This window comes from Tursiops truncatus, chromosome 15, assembly GCF_011762595.2.
Source record: "Tursiops truncatus isolate mTurTru1 chromosome 15, mTurTru1.mat.Y, whole genome shotgun sequence".
In the NCBI taxonomy this organism is placed as follows: Eukaryota; Metazoa; Chordata; class Mammalia; order Artiodactyla; family Delphinidae; genus Tursiops; species Tursiops truncatus.
Genome location: NC_047048.1, coordinates 25,170,981 through 25,195,072, shown reverse-complemented (window position 1 = coordinate 25,195,072; position 24,092 = coordinate 25,170,981). Strand labels below are relative to the sequence as shown.

At 49.7% G+C, this 24,092-nt stretch overlaps 1 protein-coding gene and 1 non-coding gene across 4 annotated transcripts in view; one reads left to right on the top strand and one right to left on the bottom strand.

Annotated features, from left to right (window-relative positions):
- ABCC1 (ATP binding cassette subfamily C member 1 (ABCC1 blood group)) overlaps positions 1-24,092 on the top strand; it is a 130,290-nt gene that overhangs the window by 47,562 nt on the left and 58,636 nt on the right. For all 3 annotated transcript variants that reach the window (XM_033841094.2, XM_033841092.2, XM_033841093.2), the window contains 5 exons: positions 8,177-8,238; positions 10,246-10,377; positions 19,801-20,031; positions 20,705-20,882; positions 22,149-22,310. In XM_033841094.2, coding sequence (XP_033696985.1) covers positions 8,177-8,238; positions 10,246-10,377; positions 19,801-20,031; positions 20,705-20,882; positions 22,149-22,310 — 765 coding nt within the window. The remainder of the gene's footprint in view (positions 1-8,176; positions 8,239-10,245; positions 10,378-19,800; positions 20,032-20,704; positions 20,883-22,148; positions 22,311-24,092) is intronic.
- On the bottom strand, positions 17,269-17,399 carry LOC117308362 (small nucleolar RNA SNORA24). The gene has a single exon (XR_004522346.1). It is a non-coding gene; the product is annotated as a small nucleolar RNA SNORA24 (small nucleolar RNA).

Here is a 24,092-nt window from a genome sequence, read left to right as displayed (position 1 = left end):
TTTAATTTCACCTGCGTCCCATTTATTCTTCCAATAGATATTTATTAAGCACCGTTTTTATACTGCGCTTCGTTCTGGGGACACAGCAGTATGTGAAAAAGTGTGGTCCATGCCCTGCTACGCTTATCTGTTACTCTGTAACAAACCACCCTGAATTTAGTGGCATAAAACAGCAACAGTACTTTGTTATGTTTCACAGGCCCGGGCGTTGGCTGGGCTCAGCTGGGTGGTTTTCACTCAGGGTCCTTGCTCACGTGTCGGGTGGTTAGCGCGTTGGCCTCTGGCTGGAGCCTCAGCCAGGGTTGACAGCCCCACCTGGTCTCCCCGAGCTGCCTGGGCTTCCTCACAGCGTGACGGCTGGTCTCTAAGAGTGAGCACGCATGAGGTGGAAGCTGTGTCACCTTTTAGGACCTAGTCCCAGAGTCACATAGAGTCACTCCTGCCACCCTCTTCTGATTGAGGGAACCACGAAGGTCTTCTGGGTGCAAGGGGTGGGCGCACACAGGCCCCCACCTCTAGATGGGGGAGCGGCCAGGTCTCATTGTAAGAAGAGCATGTGAGATGGCAGGTGATTCCTGGCCAACTTTGGAAAGTACCATCTACTGCATGCCCCCAGGAAGCTATCGTCCCTTTAAGCAGGTCAGCAGACTGTGTGACTACAGTCGAGATGAAGGCTGGGAATCAGGTTATGTGACTTCTGGATCTGACTCTGGGCAAGTCGCTCCTCCTTTCAAGACCTCAGTGTCCTGTTCTTGAAAATGGGTTGAGGCTCGATTTGATGCTGGCCGCACCCGCCTCCCTGCCCCGGAGCTGAGGCCTGTGACCTGGGGAGGAGGACGCTGCTAGGTGTCACCTCTGCTGTCTCCCCGTCACCCTCAGGGCTCACATCACAGTGGAGCCGGAAGATGGGGTGAGTCCAGTCCCTGTCGCTGTCCCACCCGCAGAGCAGCAGTCCCATGTCACCTGTCCTCAGAGCAGTCAGCCAAGCCCAGGGTCAGGCGGGGCCAGCCTGGGGGCCGGCAGTGCTGACCTTCTCCCCCTGCTGAGTCACCGAGCTGTCGTCCTCCCCAGCTGGCCCCGTGCCTGATGTGTGACTCAGAGCTGTGTCCTGGCCCTGCTTCCTGGCAGGGCTGCTCCCCTCTGTGCATCAGGTGGGGCCTGGCTGAGTGGGCCTCGCAGGCTTTCTGAGGCTGTCACCTGTCCCCAGCCTCTAGTGCTTTGATCTTGCTGGCCCTGAGGCTACCGCTTAGGATGCAGGGACGGGGTTGCCGTTGGCAGTTGGGGGCATCAGGGGCAAATGTGGCAGATAGTAGACCCTCAGTTCTCAAAGTGGGGTCCTCAGACCGGCAGCATCAGCATCCCTCAGGTGCTCATTAGAAATGCAGAGTTTCAGGCCTGCCAAGTCCTGTTGAGTCAGGGTCTCATTTTCACAAGATCCCTGGGTGGTTCATGGTTGGAAAGCACTGGTTTAGCAAATTCTTAAAAATTGCTCAGCTCATTTGGTGTAAGAGGTATTTTTAATCCTGTTCGTATTTTACTGTGAACATTTCAAATCTACAGAAAAGTTGAAAGATACAGCGAGTACTCCCCATCTACCCACCAACTGTATTTTACAAGTTAACATTTTGCTAAATTTGCTTTATCACAGATCTATCTAGTCAGCCAGCCGGCTAAGATTTTTGGTATTTAAAAGTGACCTTGAAATACATCAGTATCCTTCATTCACACACTTCACTGTGCAAATCATTAGCCAGAGCTCAATATCTCTTTATGGTTCGTTTTTTTTTTTTTTTTAAGTAAATTTACATAGTGACATTCCTGAATCTTAAGTTACCATTTGATGAGTTCTGACAAATGAGTAACTCAAACCCCTATTGAGATACAGAACATTCCCAGGACCCCAGAAAGTCTCGGACCTCCTGCCCCTTCATGGTCAGTCTCTACCCTTTGCAGCCCAGAGGCAACTGCTGGGCCTAGACCTTTAATGAGAGCATCGAAAACTCCATTTTTAATTCCTTTCGGAATTAAAAAAATTAATTGCTTTCGGCCATTTAGTGATTCGGCGTTGTGCCGGGGGCTCCGCTGGGCTCGGAGCACCTAGAAACGAACCAACATTGACCGCCCCTTAGGAAAGATGGAGGAGGCGGCGGGCAAATAAGCTGCTGCTGTGGGATGGACAGTGGGGTTCCAAGACAGGGGAGTGCTGGGGGCTGCGGGTGCCCAAGGAGCAGTCCTGCACTCAGCCTGGGGGGCCAGAGCCAGCATCCGAATGAGGGGATGCCTCCATCCCCTCCCGTAAGGTTGAAGGCTTGGAGGGTGGATGGGAAGGTGCTCCTGGTGGTGGAAGCAGCATGTCCAGAGGTCCAGCGGTACGATGGAACTTGTGGGTGTTTGGGTACTGTGTGGACTTCTGCTTGGTTGGGTCTCTTGCTGAAAGGAGGATGCATGAGGCTGGGGACACTTTAGGAAAGCCATTGCCAGAGTCCAGGCAGGTTGAGAGGAAGGCTGGCCTGAACAGTGACCCTGTGTGTAGCAGAGCATCAAAAACCAGGAAGAGAAATCGGACAAGTTCATGGGCAAAGCACACATCGTGTGTGCTGCAGTAGAAGAAGTTGTGGTCCTGCGCCCGGAGGAGCTTTACACAGCTGAGAAGCGGCAGGGCCAACAAAGGACACTAGTGTAACATGCTGTACCAACGGATTTCTTATTGTCCGACGTTTAGGTGGTTCCAGCCAATAATAACGATAGCAGCCTTGTGTTAATAAATAAAATTAACTTATTTAATCCTCACGGCAACCCAACTTTGAGGCGGAACTGTGAGTCTCCCCCCATTTTATAGATGAGGACACCGAGGTTCAGGGTGGTGTAGTGTCGCCTGAGTTGACAGGGCTGGACTGGGAGCCCTTCCACCAGGTGAGCCCTTCACATCAGAGCCTGCATCAGCATCACCTGGAGGGCTTGTTAAAACACAGATCATTGCTGGGTCCCACCCCCAGAGCTTCTGAGTCAGTCGGTTTGGGTGGGGCCTAAGCCTTTCTGTTTTTAACAAACTGCCAGGCACCGTGGATGCTGGTGATGGGGCCAGGTTTCAGAACCCCTGGTCTGAGCTACAGTGCTGCTTACGCGTCCCTTACTGCTGGAGTAACTGGCAGAAAACTGAACTAAAAGTAGAATCAAAACCAGAAAAGGTGGGTGAGGACCCAGAGAGTTTCTGACAGAAAGGCCAGAATGCTGAGGGCCCAGACAAAGGTCCTCAGAGTGCCTTGTGGTCACGGGTGACCAGTTCTCAGAGAACCAGTGCCTGGGGGGCTGTGTACCAAATTAGTTTAAACCTCATAGTTTCAGGCCAAATTACCTGCACCAGGTAGAGATGCCAAAGAATGCAGCTCTCTGCATGAACCTCCCTGCTCCTCTTCCTCCGCCTTCAGCCAGGGCCTGTCTGAATTATTCTTGTTTCTTTTTTTTTTTTTTTTTTTTCCCCCGGTACACGGGCCTCTCACTGTTGTGGCCTCTCCCGTTGCAGAGCACAGGCTCCGGACGCGCAGGCTCAGCGGCCATGGCTCATGGGCCCAGCCGCTCCGCGGCATGTGGGATCTTCCTGGACCGGGGCACGAACCCGTGTCCCCTGCATCAGCAGGCGGACTCTCAACCACTGCGCCACCAGGGAAGCCCTGAATTATTCTTGTTTCTAACCAAATGGGGGATCAGTTAACAATCCTCCTTCCTCCTGGGACAGGAGTTACTCCATTTCAGTCTCAGAGGCCGGGAAGCCCCCAGCCAGCAGCCCTGTCTTTTCCACCTCGAGAAGTTCTGCTTGGTTTTGGTTGAATGGAACGCTGCCTGGATCCTTGTCCAGCGGCCTCCTTTTTTTTTTTTTTCCTTCTTTCTTATTTTATTAATTTATTTTTGGCTGCATTGAGTCTTCATTGCTGTGCATGGGCTCTCTCTAGTTGCGGCGAGCTGAGGCTACTCTTCGTAGCGGGCTTCTGATTGCAGTGGCTTCGCCTGTTGTGGAGCACGGGCTCTAAGGCGCGCGGGCTTCAGTAGTTGCGGCACGTGGGCTCAGTAGTTGTGGCTCGAGGGCTCTAGAGCACAGGCTTAGCAGTTGTGACGTGTGGGCTTAGTTGCTCCACAGCATGTGGGATCTTCTTAGACCCGGGCTCGAACCCGTGTCCCCTGCATTGGCAGGTGGATTCTTAACCCCTGTGCCACCAGGGAAGTCCCTTTCCTTCTTTCTTTAATTATCAGTTCTTGACTACTTCGGAACTCTAATTGTCTGTTATCACATGAGGCCTCTCATGTCAGATAGGGACTTCCAGAAACCAGCTCCCAAACTGATGTAATTTTTTATCTGTGCTGGTGACAGGAGCCGGTGTCTGCCCAATGTGACTTCTGATTATCTGAACATCTGGATCTGGGTCCAGAGGAGGGAGGAGCGGTGGGGAGCCGAGCTTAAGGAGGCTCCTGGATTGTGCACAGTAGAAGCTGAAGTGTTCACGTTGCTGATCCAGCCTTACTGCATCTGGAGGGTGCATTTTCTCGCAGGGGCTGGGATTTTTACTAGCCAGAGTGAGGATTAGTCTCTCCCCGCTGGGCCGTCATTTCTTATGGTCTTAGGGGTAGGACTCCATTTGGGTACAATTGGGTACAAAGGGAATGAATTCACCTTCAGTTATGTAGCTGACAGGTTGCTTTGTTCTTTTCCTTCAGTTTTATTGAGAAATAATCGACATACATCACTGATTAAGTTTAAGGTATAACAGCATTGATGGTTTCATTTACATATATTGTGAAACGATTACCACAGTTGGTTTAGTTAATAACATCTGTTTTCTCGAATAAAAGGAAAAGAAAAAAGCAGTTTTTTTTTTTTTTTTTTTTTTGGTTGTGCTGCGTGGCTTTTGAGATCTCAGTTCCCCGACCAGGGATTGAACCCTGGCCCTCAGCAGTGAAAGTGTGGAGTCCTAACCACTGGACCTCCAGGGAATGCCCAAAAGAGCAGTTTTTAACTTTATAAATGTTGAGATGAAGATTGAATAACTCCACCTCTCCTTCCTCATCCTCTCCCCCCAATTTTATCATACTTTAAATTACACCAGTAATTAGTGTTTGCATCATTATAACAATTGTAAATATTGTTCACTGCAGACCTGTTTGAATTCTGTGTTTACATGTCCCTTTTTTTTTTTTTAATCGAAGTATAATTGGCCTACAATGCTGTAGGCATAGTGATCTGCCATTTCTATACATTTACAAAATGATCATGATAAGTCTAGGTTGCTTTGTTCTTGACCCACAGCTGGGCTTGCCTGATTTTGAAACAATGCCAGGATTTGTGAGGCCCCTGTGTGTATAAGCCTGACACCCTGACAGTTTGCACCGGGCCTCTGTGCAGGTTAGAAAAAGGCATCTGGCCCGCTCTGGGTGGATGAGTTTGAGAAAGGCCCTGCGTCCTTTCAGCCAATGCAGTCCTGCCGCCCCCAGGCCCAGGACCAGCTGCACTTCAGCCCCCACTCGCCCCCTTGGCTGGGCTTCTTTGTGCAGGGCTGACTCTGTGTTGATGCCAAGACTGAAAGAAGGCTGGATTTGGAGGCAGAAGGCCCGCGTTTGAGTTCTAGTTCCTCCCCTTAAGAATCGCCATCTTTGGTGTCGTGAGGTCTGATGTAAGCAGGGGGCAGCCAACTTTTTCTGTAAAGAGGCAGATAGTAGATATTTTAGTCTTCGTAGAGCACATGGTCTCGGTCGCAAGTACTCAGCTCTGCCACTGTAGCTCAAAAGCAGATGTGGACAGTACGGAAATGAATGGGCATCGCCGTGTCCAAATAAAACTATTTTGCAAGTGGCCGGACTGTGGGCCTGACTTTGCCAGCCCTGATGTGAAGCATCTGGTACAGTTCTTGGTGTGTCACGGTCTGCAGGAAATGGCGGACTTGTTACTGTGTTTACCGTTAGTATTCATGTTAATACTGCTGATGTCATTGCTTGAGCTTTTACTCTGCACCAGGAACTGTCGCCTAAGTACTTCACAGGTTTTATCTCATTTAATCTCATCATCACCAAGTAACTTGGCCCAGGCCCCTCAGTTAGTAAGTGGCAGGGCTGGGATTCAAACCTCCCTCTAACCACCTTGCTTCATGTTGCTTCACCCATGGACGCCCCCCAGCCTGGCTCCCACCCCCGCCGGGACCCTGTTTTGTTGTTGTTGTCACAGCTCTCACCGTGTATAGTTGTATATTTATTTGCATCTTGGTTTGCTTACTGTCCCTCTCTTCCGAGGCGAGAGGCAGTACGGGGCCGGGACCTCACTGTCTCTCCTGCGTAGCTCAGTCTTGGATGTATTTAGCCACCTCCTGGCATATAAGCAGATCCTCCCTCATTATTTGCTTAAGAAATAAATGAGTCATTGCCAGCTGTATCCCGCCCCCATCCCCTTCTCTGCCAGCACCTTAGGGAACTGGGCTGTAGTTGAAGTGTATTTGCGGTTCCGTGACAACCCACCCACTTCCGGAAGAAAAGCCAGCCTACAAAGCAAATACCACCACCTGCTCCAGGAATAATGCTGCGGCCTTAGGTTGGAAAAATGAGGTCCCATGGACCTCATTCCACTTGTCCCTCCTTGCAGTCCCATGAGGTAGGCTGAGCAGTGGGACTGACCGCTTCCAATTCCCAGATGCGAAAACTGAGACTTTGGGGTGAAAGGACTTGCCCAAAGTCATTCAGCTAGAAAATGGCATAGCTGGGATTTGAACCCAGGGCCATCTGGCTTTAGGTTTGTTTAGAATGTAGGTCTGTGTGCCAGCTGCATCTGATTAAAGACATACTGATGCCAGGGCCCCAGCCCCAGAGAGAGTGATCTAGTTGGTCTGGGCTGGGACTCTCAGCACCTGTGTTTACAAAGCTCCCCAGATGATTCCCGGGCTGGTAGGACCGGAACCTCCCCACGCCTCATGGCCCCCAGAGTGAAACCTGGTGGTTCTCAGCCCAGGCTTCTTGTTTGACTGACTGGGGAAGATTTTCATGATGGAAACTTTCAAATGTGTACAAATGTGGACAGCATGGTATAATGACCGCCATGGACTATTTACCCTGCATCGCATGTAAACATTTCAATATGTATCTCTGAAAGATAAGGAATTAAAAAATTTTAATAACATTTTATTTTGAAATAACTTGACTCGCAAAAAGTTACAAAAATGGTAGAGTTCCTTCCCCAGCTTGACCATCTTCCTCAGGGGCGCCTTTCGTGACCTCTGTCAACTAGATCAGCCCAGTGAGATACCAGTGATCTCACTGGTAATATTGACTTGCCTTCGGGGTATGATCCTTGTCACAGTTGCGGTTTTGTACTTGTTCACGTGATCGTTTGATTAATGTCTCTCTCCGGACCCTGACTGTTTGGGGCTCACATTCTATCTCCGCTGCTTCTAGCTGTTGGCACCCCGGGCAAGTCTTTTCATCTCTCTGCGCCTCCGTTTCTTTAACTACAAAATGAGGATGATGCTTTTACCTACTTCATAGTGTGGTTATGAAGATTAAATGAGTTAATTTGTGTAAAACATTTAAAACAGAGCTAGCTAGCAGAGAGTGTTAGCAGGTGGTGTTATTGCCCTGGTTTAGGGTTATGTCTGTTTGTCCAGATTTGTGTACAGGTGGCAGGCACATAGTAGGTGCTCAGAAAATATTTGTTGAGTGAGTGAATGAATGAATGAAAGAAATAGGAATACTAGTAGTACCACACTTACGGTTCTGTGAGGATATGAGATCATGCTAGTACATCGTTGAGTGCCTGGCACATTGTAGATGCTCAATAAATATTTGTTGAATGGACAAATGAATGAACTAAAGCAGGGACAACAGTAGGGCCGTGTTTGTTGGGTTGCTGTGGGGATATAAGATAAGGCAGGTATGGGACGCATTGTACCGTTTTTACACATAGCAGACACTCAGGAAACAGTTACCGGGTAAAACTGGAGGAGCTGCCAGGTGTTTCTTTCCAGGCCACTGGTGCTCAGGAGGGAAGCCCTTTCAGGGTGAAAATCAGTGGCGTGAGAGTGGCCGCTGGTCCACTGGGAGGAAGAGCAGTCAGCTGGCTGCTCCCTGCCTAGAGCTGGCGTAGATGAGAAGTTTAACCATTCATTTCCCCTTTGCTCCCCACCCTGTGCTTTCTTTCCACTAGAATCCTTGCCCAGAATCCAGCGCCTCCTTCCTTTCCAGGATCACCTTCTGGTGGATCACAGGGTAAGTCCTGGTCCCCAAACCTCGGGCGGCTGCTGGGCCATGAGTGTGCCACTAGGGCCCCTGCTCTTCCTCCCTTGCCCTTTCCGATGGGGCTGTGTCCTGAGTGTGCCTCCCCTGGGCCGGGGTCTCAGAGACACTCACCCTGACCCCACGTTCATGTGATAAATGCATAAACCTAAACAGCTTGCACCTCTGTGGACGGCTTGGCCTGGGCAAGAAGCTGCACGCTCTTGGCTCAGCTTTGAATTTGGCTGTTTTTTTGCATTAGGTGTAATTATTGTTGTTGGCATTGTTTCCCCCCATGAGAAAAATAATGCCCGTGCACCGTAGGAAAAGTGGCTAAGAGTGTGGACCAATAGCAACAGAGCACCAGAGGCAGCCGCCGTCCACAGCTCAATACACCCCCTTCTCGCCCTCCTTTTATTTGCACATTTTTTTCTTTACATTGTCAGCATCCTACTGGGGATTATTAAAATCCTTCCCCCAACCCCCAAGCATTTTTCCTTGTCTTTATAAACTTTTTACAAACATTGTGGGTTTTTTTTTTCCATTTAATATTTGTCTTACTTAACTATTTTTCAGGTGCTGTTAAAGAACAGCGCTAGGACAGTGTAATTTGAATATGGACTGTAGGTCACGCCAGCCAGGCTCGTATTTCTGATTTTGGTCATTGTACTCTGGTTATATCAGAGCACGTCCTTTCTCTTAGGGGGATGCACACTAATATTTAGGGGTAAAGATGTGTAGAGTCTGCAACCTACTATGAAATGGTTCAGAAAAAAGAAATACTTCATTTTTTTTTTTTTTTTTTTTGCGGTACGCGGGCCTCTCACTGCTGTGGCCTCTCCCGCTGCTGAGCACAAGCTCTGGACGCGCAGGCTTAGCGGCCATGGCTCACGGGCCCAGCCGCTCTGTGGCATGTGGGATCTTCCCGGACCGGGGCACAAACCCATGTCCCCTGCATCGGCAGGCGGACTCTCAACCACTGCGCCACCAGGGAAGCCCTGAAATACTTCATTTTATTACGCTTCGCAGACACTGTGTCTTTTACAAATTGAAGGTTGGTGGCAACCCTGCATCAAGCGAGTCTGTTGGCGCCATTTTGGGAACAGCATTCACTCACTTTGTGTCTCTGTGTCACATTTTGGTAATTCTCACAATCCTTCAAACTTTTTCATTATTATTATATTTATTATGGTGATCTGTGATCCATGACCTTTGATGTTATTACTAGGATTCGCTGAGGGTGCAGATGATGCTTAGCATTTTTTAGCAATAAAGTATTTTTAAGTTAAGCTCTGTTGTTTTTTTAGACATAATGCTATTGCACATTTAATAGATTATAGGATAGTGTAAACATAACTTTAATATGGGAAACCAAAAAATTCCTGTGACCTGCTTTATTGCAATATTCACTTTATCACGGTGGTCTGGGACCGAACCCACAGCATCTCTGAGCTCTGCCTGTATGTGTTTGCATATGTATGTATCTAGAGACAGAGGCAGATACAGCACACTTAAAATGTTAACAGTCGTGAACTAGGTGAAGGGTAGACAGGAATTCTTTGTAAGATTCCTGTGATTTTTCTCTGAGTTTGAAATGTTTCAAAATAACAAGTTAAAATATTAGGTTTGCTTTTTATCATGAAAGTATTCAAACCGGAAAGACTAGTTTAATAAACCTCAATAAACTCATGACCTGATTTAACGATGGTTAATGCTTTGTCATATTCGCCTTAAAAAATTTTTTTTTAAGTAAATTAGAGCCATCCTGCTATTCCTCCTAAATATTCTGTATGTATCTCTAAAAATGAGGCTATTTTTCCTGGGTGACCTAACAGTAAAATTACCAATAATGATTTAATGTGCCCACATGTCCATTATTCCTTATTGAGATATTCCTGAGTTGCGGCCGCCTTCGGTCGCATGGCCGTGGTGGCAGGGAGGGTCGTCGTCGTCCTCTTCCTTCTGACTCTCATCGCCTCGCGCCTTGTGTTTCGGCCACAGGATGATGGTCCAGGGCTACCGCCAACCCCTGGAGAGCACTGACCTCTGGTCCCTGAATAAGGAGGACACGTCAGAACAAGTTGTGCCCGTTTTGGTAAAGAACTGGAAGAAGGAATGTGCAAAGTCCAGAAAGTAAGTGCCAAGCATCCTGCCCCGGGGAAGCTGGGCACTCACTGGGGCGACCCCATAGCTCCATCCTTCCACCTCTTGCTAGCTTCATGGCCCTGGGAGGGCTGCTTCCCTCCTCCAAGCCATGGTTTGCTCATCTGCAGAATGGGGTAGAGTCTGACGTGTAGCTAAGACAATTTGGGTAGGAAAGAAGAGAGAAAGATGTCAAGTGGGAGAACCATTTTGTTTGCCGTGACCTTGGCGCGCGTGTACCTGGCTGTGTGACGCTGCCCTTCCCGAGTCAGTCTCATTTTCCCTGCTTCTCTCCGAGCATCTGGCATCCTGAACGTTCTTGCTGTTTTAAATGTTTTGGTTCAACACGCCACATCAACTACTTCTTGAGGTGTTCAGCCTAAGAACCCCCATTTGACAGTGATTTGGGCTGTACTGGATTTTTTTTTTCCAACAGCCTTTATTTTTTGGAGCAGTTTTAGGTTCACAGCAGTTCTGAGCAGAAGGTGCGGAGACAGGTGCACCCCTCCCCTGCTGTCAGCATCCCCCATCAGAGGGGCACATTAGTGACAACCCGTGAGCCCACATTGACACAGCATTGTCACCCCGAATCTGTGGTTTACATCAGGGTTCACTCTCGGTGTCCAGGATTTCAGACTCTCGCCGATGAGAGCTGCATGCCAACCCCGACCTCTGTCATCGGGTTATTTGGGGAATCAGGCCAGGGCCTCCCCAGCACATACCTTATTTCATCAAATCTAGGACGTCATCAGTTGTGCGATGTATCATTATTTTATGCACCAGTGAGAAAGAGAAACGGCTGCCGATTAAACCAGGACATGACGTTGACATAAGACGCATCCTGCGTCCAGAGGGGCCGGAAGAGGAATCACAAGGGATTTGGTGGCAGGGGACGGTGTCATTACTTCTGTTGTCGTTACGGGGTTGGGCCTGTTGTCCACCTCGGAGAGCTGGCTGACGAGAGCCCAGCCTGGTGTGTGGCCCCGCAGAGCAGCTGGCCTCCCAGGAGAGAGGCCCAGGCTCTAGGTCTGATTCCTCACCCACTGCAGCAGTTCCAGGTCTTCACTCAGGCCGAGGCTGTGGATGGGAATGTGGGACATCTGTGCTGGCCACCAGGACATCAGCAGAGGACTTGTGAGGCTGTGCCGCGGCCCGTTCGGGGTGGCCACGGACGGAGGAGTTGTCCCTTGGGAGGTGGATTGAGCTTGAGCCTCTGTGGTTGGGCGTTGTGAGGAGATGGCCGGTGCTCTGTGCACACACGGCTCTGGCAGGGTCCCATGTCTGTGACCCAGTTGGAGGTTCTCAGGCAGAAGTGGGGTCTCTGGTTTCCTCCGGCCTGGCCTGCAGCCTCCTTCCTGATGAGAAGGCTGCGTCCTCAGCTTGAGTTACCCGAGCCTCGCTGACTGCTTGGCTCCGTCTCCTTCCCACGTTGGGTGGCAGGGGATGCCCACCATGCTGTCCCGTGGGGCTCACCCAGTGAGCCGGTTGCTGCAGATGTTGTAGGAGGGGCTGGCAGTGAGGCTTCGTGGGAAGAGGACTGGCTGTACAGCATGAAGCTTCATCATGGGCCTGGCCGTTCATTGGTTCATTCAGCAGATGCAGTTGATTACTGCTGATATGCTGAGTGCAGTTTAGGCCCTGGGGGTTCAGAGAGTGGAACAAGATAGACAGGCTCCTTGTTTGGTGCTACTTACATTCCGTGTGGGACACAGGGAGTTGGGAGTCAAACACACACTGTTGAGAAACTTTGAAGAGCCTTAGTGTGATGATGAGGTTAAATAGGGAAATGAGGGTGAGAGTGACTGTGGGAGGTGATGCAGGTTTGGTGGTCAGGGATGGCCTCTCTGAACAGAGATTCGTGTCAAAGGAGGGAGTAAGCCGCGAGCAAATGTGGGGAAAGGGCTTTCCGTTTCACGGGAACAGCTAGTGCAAAGGTCCTGAGGTAGAGGTGAGTGTGGCATTCTTATGGAGCAGCAAGGGGCCCCATAGGGCTTGAGTGGAGTGAGAGGTGGGGAGAACAGGAGGAGATAAAGTAGGAGAAGTGTTTGCAGGGATCTCATAGGCTATGGTACTGGCTTAGGGGTTGATCCCAAATGCGGTGAGAAGACCGCTGGGTTTTACACAGGGCAGCGGCATGCCTGGAGTTCTGTTTTATATCAACCAGTTAGGCTGTGTTGGGGAAGGTGGTTTGTGGGGCAAGAATAGGGGCAGATGGGTCAGTGGCTCTGTTCCCAGAGGCGTGAGCCACATCCGGCCCTGTGACCCCTGTGGGCATGGGTGGGGAGGGGAGAGCCCTGTGCTCCCAGGGCTCCCGGGGAGCAGGTGACTGTGGCCTGGGCAGGGCTGCCTTGGCTTCTTGGCCTTGGGTCTCAACCTCCCCCCCCCACCCCGCCCCCAGTTCTTCTCCTCACCCCTGAGTGGCTCCTCTCAGGAGTCAGGTCTGAGCTGCTTCCCCTGCTCCCCTGACCTTTGGGTTTTAAAATCCAGTGCCTCACTGGTTTTTATTAGATGATTTTGAGTTTAACAAAATGGAGTAGAAATTTCTCAACTTATGGCCTCGCATAGGTTAAGGCCATTTTGGACTGTGGTTCCTGATGGAATGACTATATAATGGTTTGGCGGCTCTGGAAAAGACCTGGGCAGTTTTTTTTAAAAGTTAAATAGTTATGATACCACCCAACCATTCTACTGCTAGGTGTACACCCAAGAGAACTGAAGACATATGTTCATAAACTTGTACAGGGATGTTCATAGCAGCTTTATGTGTGATGGCCAAGGCTGGAAGTAACCCAGACAACCATTAACAAGTGAATAGATGTGCAAATCACAGTGTATCCATGCAAGGGAACACTTCTGAGCAAAACAACAGAATGAACTATTGGTACACTCAGCCACATGAAAATCTTTAAATAATTACGCTGAGTGAACGAAGCCAGGCAACAGTACATACTAGGTGATTCCATTTATATACAGTTCCAGAAAATGAAAGCAAGTCTGTAGTGATGGAAATCAGATCAGTGGTTGCCTGAGGTAGGGGGAGGTAGTGAGATGGGAGGAGAAATTTCAGAGAGGAGAGCTCTTTGGGGGTGATGGGCCTGTTCATTATCTTGGTTTCCCTGATGGTCTGACAGGTGTGTAAATATGTCAGAACTCATCACATTGTACACTTCAAATGTGTGAACTTGATTTTACCTCAGTTATACTCCAATAAAGCAATATATAAAAAAGCAGTAGTGTTTAAAGGAAGGGCGACCATTTTACTTAATTGTGTCTATTTCATAAAGGAGTGCAAGCAGCAAATAACAAACAAAAACAAAGAAAACAAAATGCTCCAAAATACAGGTGTTAAGCTATGGTTCCCAGCCTTTCAGACCCATTACCCCCTTGAGTAATAAAGATATTGTTAACACCTCCTTAAATGTACTTTAATGAAATATATAAAAATAACCCACTCATGTATCTTACTTTAAAAATCAACAAAGTGTTCTTGCTCAACTTTAACAGAGAACTAAAAGGCAAGGGATTTGTAATAAAACGTCATCCACGTATGTCTGTGTGTAAACGCTCAGGCACATGCTAGAATAGAGAATGAAGAATCGCTGAGTGCTCGTAAGTGGAGCCTTCTCTGTGGCAGCAGCAAATCCTGACCGACCCAGTCTTGCGGTTGTGGAGATCAGAACCATCATCACCCTCACGGACAGGGTTTTGCAAAGTGGTGATTCATGCTTGGCAAATTTCTGAACAGAACTTAATTTGCACACTGACTGCATTTCTGAAAAAAATCGAGGTATATTTAAACTTGCAAAAAAAAAAAAAAACACTCTGTGTATGGATTTATGCCAAAGCTGGAGTTAAGAGTGTAGATTTAGGTGATTTGGGGACTTCCAGTTGTTAGTTGTTAAGTTCAGTTGTTAAGACTCTGTGCTTCCACTGCAGGGGGCGCGGGTTCGATCCCTGGTGGGGGAACTAAGATCCCACAAGCTCTCGTCGGTGGTGGCAAAAACAAACAAATAAACAAACAAAACCCCCCATAGACTTAGGTGATTTTAGTAGGCTCTTCACCTACATGGATGCCTGGTAGGGTCTTGTTCCTTTGGGATGGTCCTGTACTCAAAGAGGGTCTGGTTTCTGGCCCAGTCATTGTGACATCAGAGGGTGAGAAACCCCCTTGACAGCCTGTTTTTTTTTTTTTTTTTTTTTTTGACAGCCTGTTTTTGAGAAACAAAAAGCACTCTACGACAACAACAAAAAGGGAAAGAATGATCTTGAGTCGTTTGTATTTGTGCCCAACACAGTCAAAATCCTGCCAGGGCTATACTTTCCTTGCGGGACTGGAGGGGTGGGAGCGGGGAGGTGACTGCCATGCCCATCTGTGGTTTCCAAAACTGTTATCCCGTATATTGTGAGCTCTGAGGAGAATGAAAATGTGCGTTAAGGGTGTAAAGTCCATTCTCTGCAATTGTAGGTCAAATCTGCCCTTCCGTATTATACGGGGTATCATGGGTCAAAGACAGTGCTCAGAGTACATCCAGAAATTTTAGTTTTAATTGAGCTGTGATCTTTATAAGTTTGAGGTTTTTGCCTTTGCCTCAACATTAGAGATCTTATTTGTTTAACAAATGACAAACAAAGCCTGCAGTAGCTCCTCATGGCCCTTTGGTTGGTTCACGCACCTCCCAGTCTGCTCTCTCAGCCCTGCTCTGGTTACTTGGGGTTCTTGGAAGGGCTGCCTCACCTCTTTTCAAAATCCCTTCGTTCCAGGCCTTGCTCATCCTGTTTCCCCTGCCTAGAGCACCCTTTCCCTCCCCAAGTGGACTCGATCCCTCATCATGCAGGTCTCAGCTTTGATGTCGCCCTCTCCAGGAAGCCCCCATGATAGCCCCCCTCACACGGCTGATCTGTTTCTCTCACGGGGCTGCTCGATGGTGGGGCTCTCCCCAGGGCCCGGCCCAGAGCAGGGCATTCGTGGAGGAGAGAGCAATGGGCACCTTTGCCCATATCGAAATCCCCTGGGTGAGCAAGTTCCTTTTTCTTCCCAGCCTCCAGCTTCCCCACCCCTTCCTGTTCCCCTGTCCTGAGCAGTTTTCTTCTGACTCAGACCTTTCCTCTCCAACTTTCCTTTCTTTCCCAGCCAGACCATTCAGGTGCCCTGCTTTCTTCCTCACCCTCCAGGAGCGCCAGCTTCCCTTGGAGGGCTCTTGTTCACTGGGTATTTTTTCTCTCCTGACTCGGCCGTAGCTGGTCCCTTCCACTTCTCTAGACCCCTTCCCCCCAGGCCTGAGCCTTCCTCCTCTCTGCCCTCCTGAGACCTTCTCCCTGGCCCTTTGGCCGCCCATCTCCTGGCCACAGAAAACAGCCTGGGTCAGTGGCAGCCCAGGCAGGCCCAGGCCCAGGCCCAGGGCCAGGGCCCAGCTTAGGACGTGGTGCAGAAAATGAATGCGGAGGGGGGAACGACTCAGCCACTCCCTGCCCCCCGGTCCTGCCTTCTTGTCCTCCTTTCCAAGAGGGCATGTGTGTGCTGAATGAAATCATACTAAAAATCCCCGCCAGAATCCCAGCTTCAGGGGAAGTCAGTAAAGTGAGCAGGGAAAGAGTTTACGCAGTGACACTGACAACACGAAAAATAGAAATAATCCTCTGTGGTTGGTGGAATGACCCCCCCCCCCCCAAAAAAAAGATGGCCACATCCTGATCCCCAGAACCTGTGAATATGTTACATGGCAAAGGGACTTTGCAGATGGGATTCAGTTCAGGATTTTGAGATGGGAGACTCTTCTGGGTTATTGGGGTGGGCCTGATGTCATAATCACAAGGGTCCTTATAAGGAGGAGGTGAGAGAGAGAAGATGCTGAGCGGCTGGCTTGGAAGGTGGATGCAGGGGCCACGTGCCCAGGTGTGTGGGCTGGTTTTTTTTTTTTTTTTTTTTGGCTGCGTTGGGTCTTTGTTGCTGCGCGGGCTTTCTCTAGTTTTGGTGAGGGGGGGCTACTCTTTGTTGCAGTGCACGGGTTTCTCGTTGTGGTGGATTCTCTTGTTGTGGAGCATGGGCTCTAGACGCACAGGCTTAAGTAGTTGCAGCATGCGGGCTCAGTAGTTGCAGCACATGGGCTCAGTAGTTGTGGTGTGCGGGCTCAGTAGTTGTGGCTCGCGGGCTCTAGAGCACAGGCTCAGTAGTTGTGGTGCACGGGCTTAGTTGCTCCGTGGCATGTGAGATCTTCCCGGACCAGGGACTGAACCCATGTCCCATGCATTGGCAGGCGGATTCTTAACCATTGCGCTACCAGGGAAGTCCCTGTAAGCATCTTCTAGAAGCTGGAAAAGGAGAAAACAGATTCTCCCATGGAGCCTGCAGGCCCACCTTAGATTTCTTTTTTCTTTTAATCTGTACAAATCAAGCATTTTATTTATATAGCAAGGAAGCACTCCTTTATTCTCCATTTAAATACCGTACTTGAGATTTAAAATGACAGTTGGTGGGGCTCCCCTGGTGGCGCAGTGGTTGAGAGTCCACCTGCCGATGCAGGGGACGCGGGTTCGTGCCCCGGTCCAGGAGGATCCCACGTGCCGCGGAGCGGCTGGGCCTGTGAGCCGTGACCACTGAGCCTGCGCGTCTGGAGCCTGTGCTCCGCAACGGGAGAGGCCGCAGTGGTGGGAGGCCTGCGTACCGCAAAATAAATAAATAAATAAATAAATAAAATAAAATGACAGTTGGCAGTGTACTACAGGATGCTAAATAAGACTTCGTCCATATTGCTTTAGATATCTTGATATTTTGTTATATTTTCCATCATCCATTGGAACAATTAGTTCAGCTTCCTAGAAACATTTGAACAGTAGTTAGATGTTTGCCCAATAACCCAGTACCCTCCAGGTTTTTGATGTGAAGAATGTTACTTGTGCCAGTCAGAATCTGATACCAGTTAAATAGTGACAGCTTTTCCAATAAACAAGAATGTGCTCTTCCATGGCTAGGAAGGGAGACTTCCACAGCTGACAGGTCCCAAAGATACATGGAGCCACCTTAGATTTCTGACCTCCACAACTATGAGATGTTAAATTTGTGTTGTTTCAAGCCACTGAGTTTGTGTTAATTTGTTGCAGCAGCCGTAGGAAATTCTACACCTTCACCCAGACTTTAGATTGTATTCTGGATGCAGTGGGAGGCCAGCAGTGGCGCTGAGGTTGGGGTGATGCACTTTAGGAGGATCCCACCAGCTGCCGTGCAGGGACTTGGTTGTTAGGGACCGAGAGTGGAAGGAAATGGGGGGAGTGGGGAGGAGGCCCTGGTGATGGTCACTTGCATGGGTCAGAGGCTGTGGCGATGGAAAGCGTGGATGGATGACTGCACACATTCCGGGAGTGGGATGGACACAACACGTGCCTGACTAGAGCTGGGAGCGTGGAGGAGAAGGGTTCAGGGATGATTCCCATGTTTCTGGTCCTTTCCTGGGGTGAGGAGCATCGAGGGGAAGGATACCGACTTGACAGAGCCCAGACCAGTGCCCACGGTTTGGAGTGGGGACGGAGGAGGGCGTCTCCTCCAAGGCAGGTTGGGAGGCTGTGGTCTCCAGGAGGGCGTTTCAGTTGGTCCAGATGGTCAGATGTGGCTTAGATGGGAGAGGCAAGAATCCCCTGTGATTAAACGATGTTCAGTGAGCTCATGCAGTGGACGATTGTGTCGGGTGGACGATGGGGATGAAGCTTGGGTGCACATTTCAGGGATGGAGCCCACGTTTGGCCTTTTGAGGAGGTTGCTTTGACTGCATTTTGGGAGAGGGAAGCTGTATGTGTTGCTACATAACAGGTCACCCCCAAACGTAGCAGCTTTAAATAAGAATGAACATTTACTATGTCACACAGGGTCTCTGGGTCGGGGGTCTGGGATGGGTCTAGCTGGGTAGTTCTGGCTCAGGGTCTGTCATGGCTGCAGTCCTCTGAAGCCTTGACTGGGGCCGTGGACCTGCTTCCACATTGCACATGGTTGGTAAGACTGTGCTGGCTGTTGGCAAGGTCTCACCATGGGGGCTTCTCCAGGAGGCTGGTGGAGTGTCCTCTTGACCCAGCAGTTGGCTTTGCCCAGAGTGAATGATCCATGAGAGGGCAAGAAAGAAGCCACAGTGTTTTCTGCAACCTAATCTTGGGAATGACACTCTCTCTCCATCATTTCTGCAATATCCTGTTACAAGTGGGAGGGGACTTCACAGGGGCATGTATGAGGGTTCCGATTTCTCAACATCCTTGCAGACCTTGTTGTTATCTGACTTTTTGATGATAACCATCCTAGCGGGTGTGAAGCAGTATCTCATCCTGGTGTTGATTTGCATTTCCCTGATGACTTAAGATGTTAAGCGACATTACATGTGCTTACCCCGTTCGCATGTCTTCTTTGCGCCTTTTATGGTTGGGTTGTCTTTTTCTTATTGATTTGTAAGAGTTCTTTATTTGCTCTAGTTACAGGTCCCTTATCAGAGTTTTGATTTGCAAATATTTCCTCCCATTTTGTGGGTTGTCTTTTCACTTTGTTGGTGGTGTCTTTTGAAGCACAAAAGTTTTTGATGAAGTTCAGTTTATTTTTTCTTTTGTTGCTTGTGCTTTTGGGGTCGTATTTAAGAATCCATTGCTAAATCCAAGGTCCTAAAGTTTTGCCCCCTCTGTTGCCTTCCAAGAATTTTATAGTTTTAGCTCTATGTTAGGTCTTTCATCCATTTCGAGTTCATTTTTGTATATGGTGTGAAGTAAGGGTCCAACTCACTCTTTTGCCTGCAGCTATCTAGTTTCCCAACACCATTTGTTGAAAAAACTATTCTTTTCCCATTGAACGGCCTTGACAACCTCGTCAAAATCAATCAGATTTATTTCTGGATTTTTAATTCTGTCGCATTGATCTCTGTATATGCTCAACCTCATGCCTGTCTTGATTATGGTTGTTTCAGAGTAAGTTCTGAAGTCGGGAAATGTGAATCCTCCAACTTTGCTTTTCTTTTTCAAGATTGTTTTGGCTCTTTTGGATCCCTTGAATTTCCATATGAATTTTAAGATTAGCTTCTCCATTTCTATAAAGAGCCAGCTGGGATTCTGATAGAGGTTGCACTGAATCTGTAGGTCATTTTGGGGTTGGCACTTTTCTCTGCCTTTTAGCTATATTAAGTCATGTATAGGTGAGGTAGGTCCTACTATTTCCCCATTGTACAAATGAGAAAACTAAGGCCTAGAGAGGTAAGGCACTTGCCTAAAGTCACACAGCTGGCCAGGATCCTGAGTCTGTGGTCAGAGTCACCGTGCTAAGCTGCTTCTCTGCAGCGACTGGTTTTCTTTGGCTAGGCCTCCCTGTTGGGGGGGCCTTCTCCTACCCTCTCCTGGCTGGTGGGCTGAGTGTCTGGCAGACCCCACAACTGCTCCTTGCTCCTCATGTTCCAGACAGCCGGTGAAGATCGTGTACTCCTCCAAGGATCCCGCCAAGCCGAAAGGGAGTTCCAAGGTGGATGTGAACGAGGAGGCCGAGGCTTTGATCATCAAGTCCCCCCAGAAGGATTGGAACCCGTCCCTGTTCAAGGTGTTATACAAGACCTTTGGGCCCTACTTCCTCATGAGCTTCTTGTTCAAGGCTGTGCACGACCTGATGATGTTTACCGGCCCAGAGATCTTAAAGTAAGGCCTCTTCCCTCTCAGCCAGGCAGCTCTTCACGTCCTAGACCTTCCACTTGCGACACCCTTCACCCTCCCTTAGGGTCACGTGGCATGCTCCCGAGGGCACGGGGCCAGGCCTCTACCTCCTTACCTGCTTTGCCTGATGCTTTGCTTTAATACAACCATCTTAATTAAGGCCACGTTGGTTGCAAGTAACAGAAACCTTACCAGGCTCCCCTGAAGCCAAAAGGGGGAAGATAGAGGATTATCTCAGGAAACCAAAAGCAGGGAAATGTCCGATTGCATGAAAGCTGCAGCCTAAACCCAGAAAGGACGTCATCTCTGTTTACCTCCCTCCCTCCCTGCTCCTGTCTGTCTCTTTGGTGCCACATGTTCGTTCTCTTTCCCTCCCTCCGCCCCTTGTGCTCTCTACTTGGTCACTTTTGGGTGATGAGGCAGAGCAATCAATGCGAGAAGCCCGGGGCTGCGCGCCCTGCCGTGATTACTACCCCCCACCCCCACCCCGGCATGGGCATCACCACGTGGGTTGGGCTTCCCGTCCATAACACTGGCGTTGAGAGTGCCTGCCTTGCCTGGCTCAGGAGAAGGTCACCCGCGGAAGCCAGAGGACTTGTCCCCACGCGCACGTATTTCGCGGTCTTTGACGTGGGGCTCTGTCCCTGCTGCCCCACAGGTTGCTCATCAGCTTCGTGAACGACAGGAAGGCCCCAGACTGGCAGGGCTACTTCTACACGGCGCTGCTGTTCGTCAGCGCCTGCCTGCAGACCCTCGTGCTGCACCAGTACTTCCACATCTGCTTCGTCAGCGGCATGCGGATCAAGACCGCCGTCATCGGGGCTGTGTACCGGAAGGTGGGCCCGCGGCTCCCGCTGCCGCCGTGGAACCCCTGGGGGCTTGGCCGGGTCGCCTCTCAGGCCCAGCTTCTGGAGCAGTGGCATGATGGTGGCCTGAGTGGTCGCGGGCGGCAGGGAGTGACCGTCAGGCCTGAGGGCTTAGCAAAGCTGATCCCGAGGGCAAGCCTGCGGCGTGTCCGGGGGCCTGGGGTCAGCATGTCTGGGGCCCTGGGTTCAGCATGTCCGGGGCCCTGGGGTCAGCTGCGGGTAATTGAATTTCTTAGATGGCGCTTGATTCGGGGAGATCCAGGTTTGAATCCGTGCTGTGCTGCCAACAGTCTGTGTGTGTTCTAACCCTCCATCTGAACTGAGCAGATGGTATGTTCCTTGGGTGACAGATACTCGGCAGGTACCTGGGCACGGACAGCCTTATGGGACCTGGATTACCTCCTCGGTCCCTTCACTTCTTAGCCTCTGGGCCACGTGGGTTAAGAAGAGACTGTTCAGCAGGTAGTCAGGAAGGATGGACTTGATCTTGGGCTCTCAGCTCTGCCTGCAAGTTAGACTCACCCAGAGAGCCTCAGAAACTTCCAAGGACCAGGCTACACCCCAACCAACTAAGTCATGATCTCCGAGGGTGGGACCCAGGCATCAGTATTTCTAAAACTCCCCAGGTGACAGCGTGAAACCGTCGAGAGCCAGGATGAATGTGTGTCCCTCCAGGGGATGTTTGGCAACGTGTGGAGACATTTTTGATTGTCATAGCTGGGCGGGGGGGCATCTAGTGGGTGGAGGCCAGGGATGCTGCCGAACATCCTAAAAGGCACAGGACGGGCCCTCAAAGAATTAGCCTCAAATGTCAGTAATGCCAAGGATGAGAAACCCTGGCGGAGACCTTGGTCCTTCAGGGTGACCTGGGGACCAGCAGCGTCAGCATCTCCTGGGGGCTTGTTAGAAATGCAGAGTCCCTATTCCAGTCCTACGATAACAAACTCCCTGGGGGTGCGTACACACTCAAGTGTGTGAAGCCCTGATTTAGGCGACCTCTGAGGTCCCTTCCATACTGAAGAGCTCAGGATGGGGAGGCAGTGAGTGCTGTCGATAAGAGAGTGGACTTTGTGATGAGACACATGGGCTGGGAAGGCAGATAAGCCGCCAGGAGAGGAGAAAAGAGCAGTGGCCTCTCGACGGTTGAGCTGTCTCCTTCCTCCACGTGGGCCTGGAGGGAGGGCGCTGGGCTGTCGCCTGTCACACTCACCCTCTTTCCCTCTCCATTGTCTCCAGGCCCTGGTGATCACCAATTCAGCCAGAAAATCGTCCACCGTCGGGGAGATCGTCAACCTCATGTCTGTGGATGCCCAGAGGTTCATGGACCTGGCCACGTACATTAACATGATCTGGTCAGCTCCTCTGCAAGTCATCCTTGCCCTCTACCTCCTGTGGCTGGTGTGTGTTTGATGTCATTCCCGTGGCGCGTGGGGCGGGGCCTCCACGTGTGGGCATTGGGGGCGGGTGAGCGGGTGTCAGTGATAAGAACCTCTGTAGCTCGCTGGCATTTCTTGCCGTCATTCACATTTTATTTTCTGGCCTGTCAGCCAGTTCCTGGATATTTTATTCCTTTCTTCAGTTGTTGGGTTATGTTCTCTAGGGTGGCATGGTATTCATTTGCATTTGTCTCTTCTTGACAGTGTATGTAGTTAACAACCCTATGACATACATTGTATTTCTCCCTCTGTATCTCCCCAAATGCTAACCAAACTCATTTATTCACAAGTCCCAGGTTATGTTGGTTAAGAGTCTCTTGGTTGCAGGGGATAGAAATGCATCTTAGAGTAATATAAGCAAATAAAGGGAATTTTATGGGTGCATGTAACTGAAAAGTCCAGGGTCTGGCTTCAGGTAGGGATGGATCCAGGAGTTCAAGCAGTGCTGTAAGAATTCAGTCTCATACTCTTATCATTTCTTAGCCTTGTGTTTCTCTGAGTTGACTTTATTCTCAGTGGGATTTCTTCAAATGGCCTCCATAGTGTTGGGCTTATATCATCTTCACAGATAGTGGTGCCAGAGAAAAGAGATTCCTTTTTGCATTCCTCTTTGTCTCAGCCGGGTCCCAGGGGGCACTCTGATGGGCTCGGCACAGTACTATTCACATCCCTGAGCCAATCACTGTGAAATAGGCAGAGTTCTCTGATGGGCCACCCTGGGTCACATGCTCTCTCTCATTGTGGAAGGGGTGGAGGTGTGATTGACAGCCCTTCCACACGGGGAAGGGCAGTTCCCAAAATATAAAGATGACAAGCAAAGGTGCTTATAGCCTAATATGTGCCTTATTCTGTTCTACTCTTGGGGCTTTGCACGTGTCTTTCCTTCCACCAGGAATTCCCTTTCCTGTTTCCTCCCTACTGATGGAATCCCACCCAAACTTCAAGGCTGTGACAAATGCAACTTCCACCGATTCTTTTTCCCTCTCAGTTAGATGGACTTCTTCCATCTAGCAGATGTCTTGGGGCATCTGCTTCCCCAGAAAGTGCTGCTATAGAACACTTCTTTTAGAATTGCCTTCAGGGTTGATTTGTGATCCACTACAAAATTGCTTTTTTTTAGATGAGAGTTGCTGAATGTGTTACTGATATCTGGGGCCGGATAATTCTTCCTTGTTGAGGGCTGTCCTGTGCATTGTAGGATGTTTAGCCGCATCCCTGGCCTCTCTCCATTAGATCGCAATAACACCCCACCTCCCCTCCCCCACACTCCCACCACTGCTTGTGACAGTCTCCAGATGTTGCCACATGTCCCCTGGGGGAATAGTCCTCCCTGGTTGGGAACCGCTGCTTTAGACCAAAACCAGGGTTTCTCTATTTGACAATCAAGAACATGACATAAGATAATGGGGGACAGCGTGGCTCTGAAATCAGGCTGCCTGGGTTCAGATCCTGCCTCTTCCAGACCTTATTACTTAACGTCTCTAAGCCTTGGTGTTCTCATCTGTAGACTGGTAATAATAAGGGAACCTCATCATAGTGATGTTGGGATAATTGAATAAATTAGCACAGGTAGTGTTCCCTGAACAGTACATGGTACAGCGACGTGCTTGATATCTTTTAGTTACTATGATTTGCTCTCAGAATTGATTCCCAATGCTTTAGATTGTTGGTAGAAATCACCTTCGCGCTTAGAGGTGGATTAATCTTCACTGGGCAGAGATCCATCGCAGAAACAAGCGGTGGC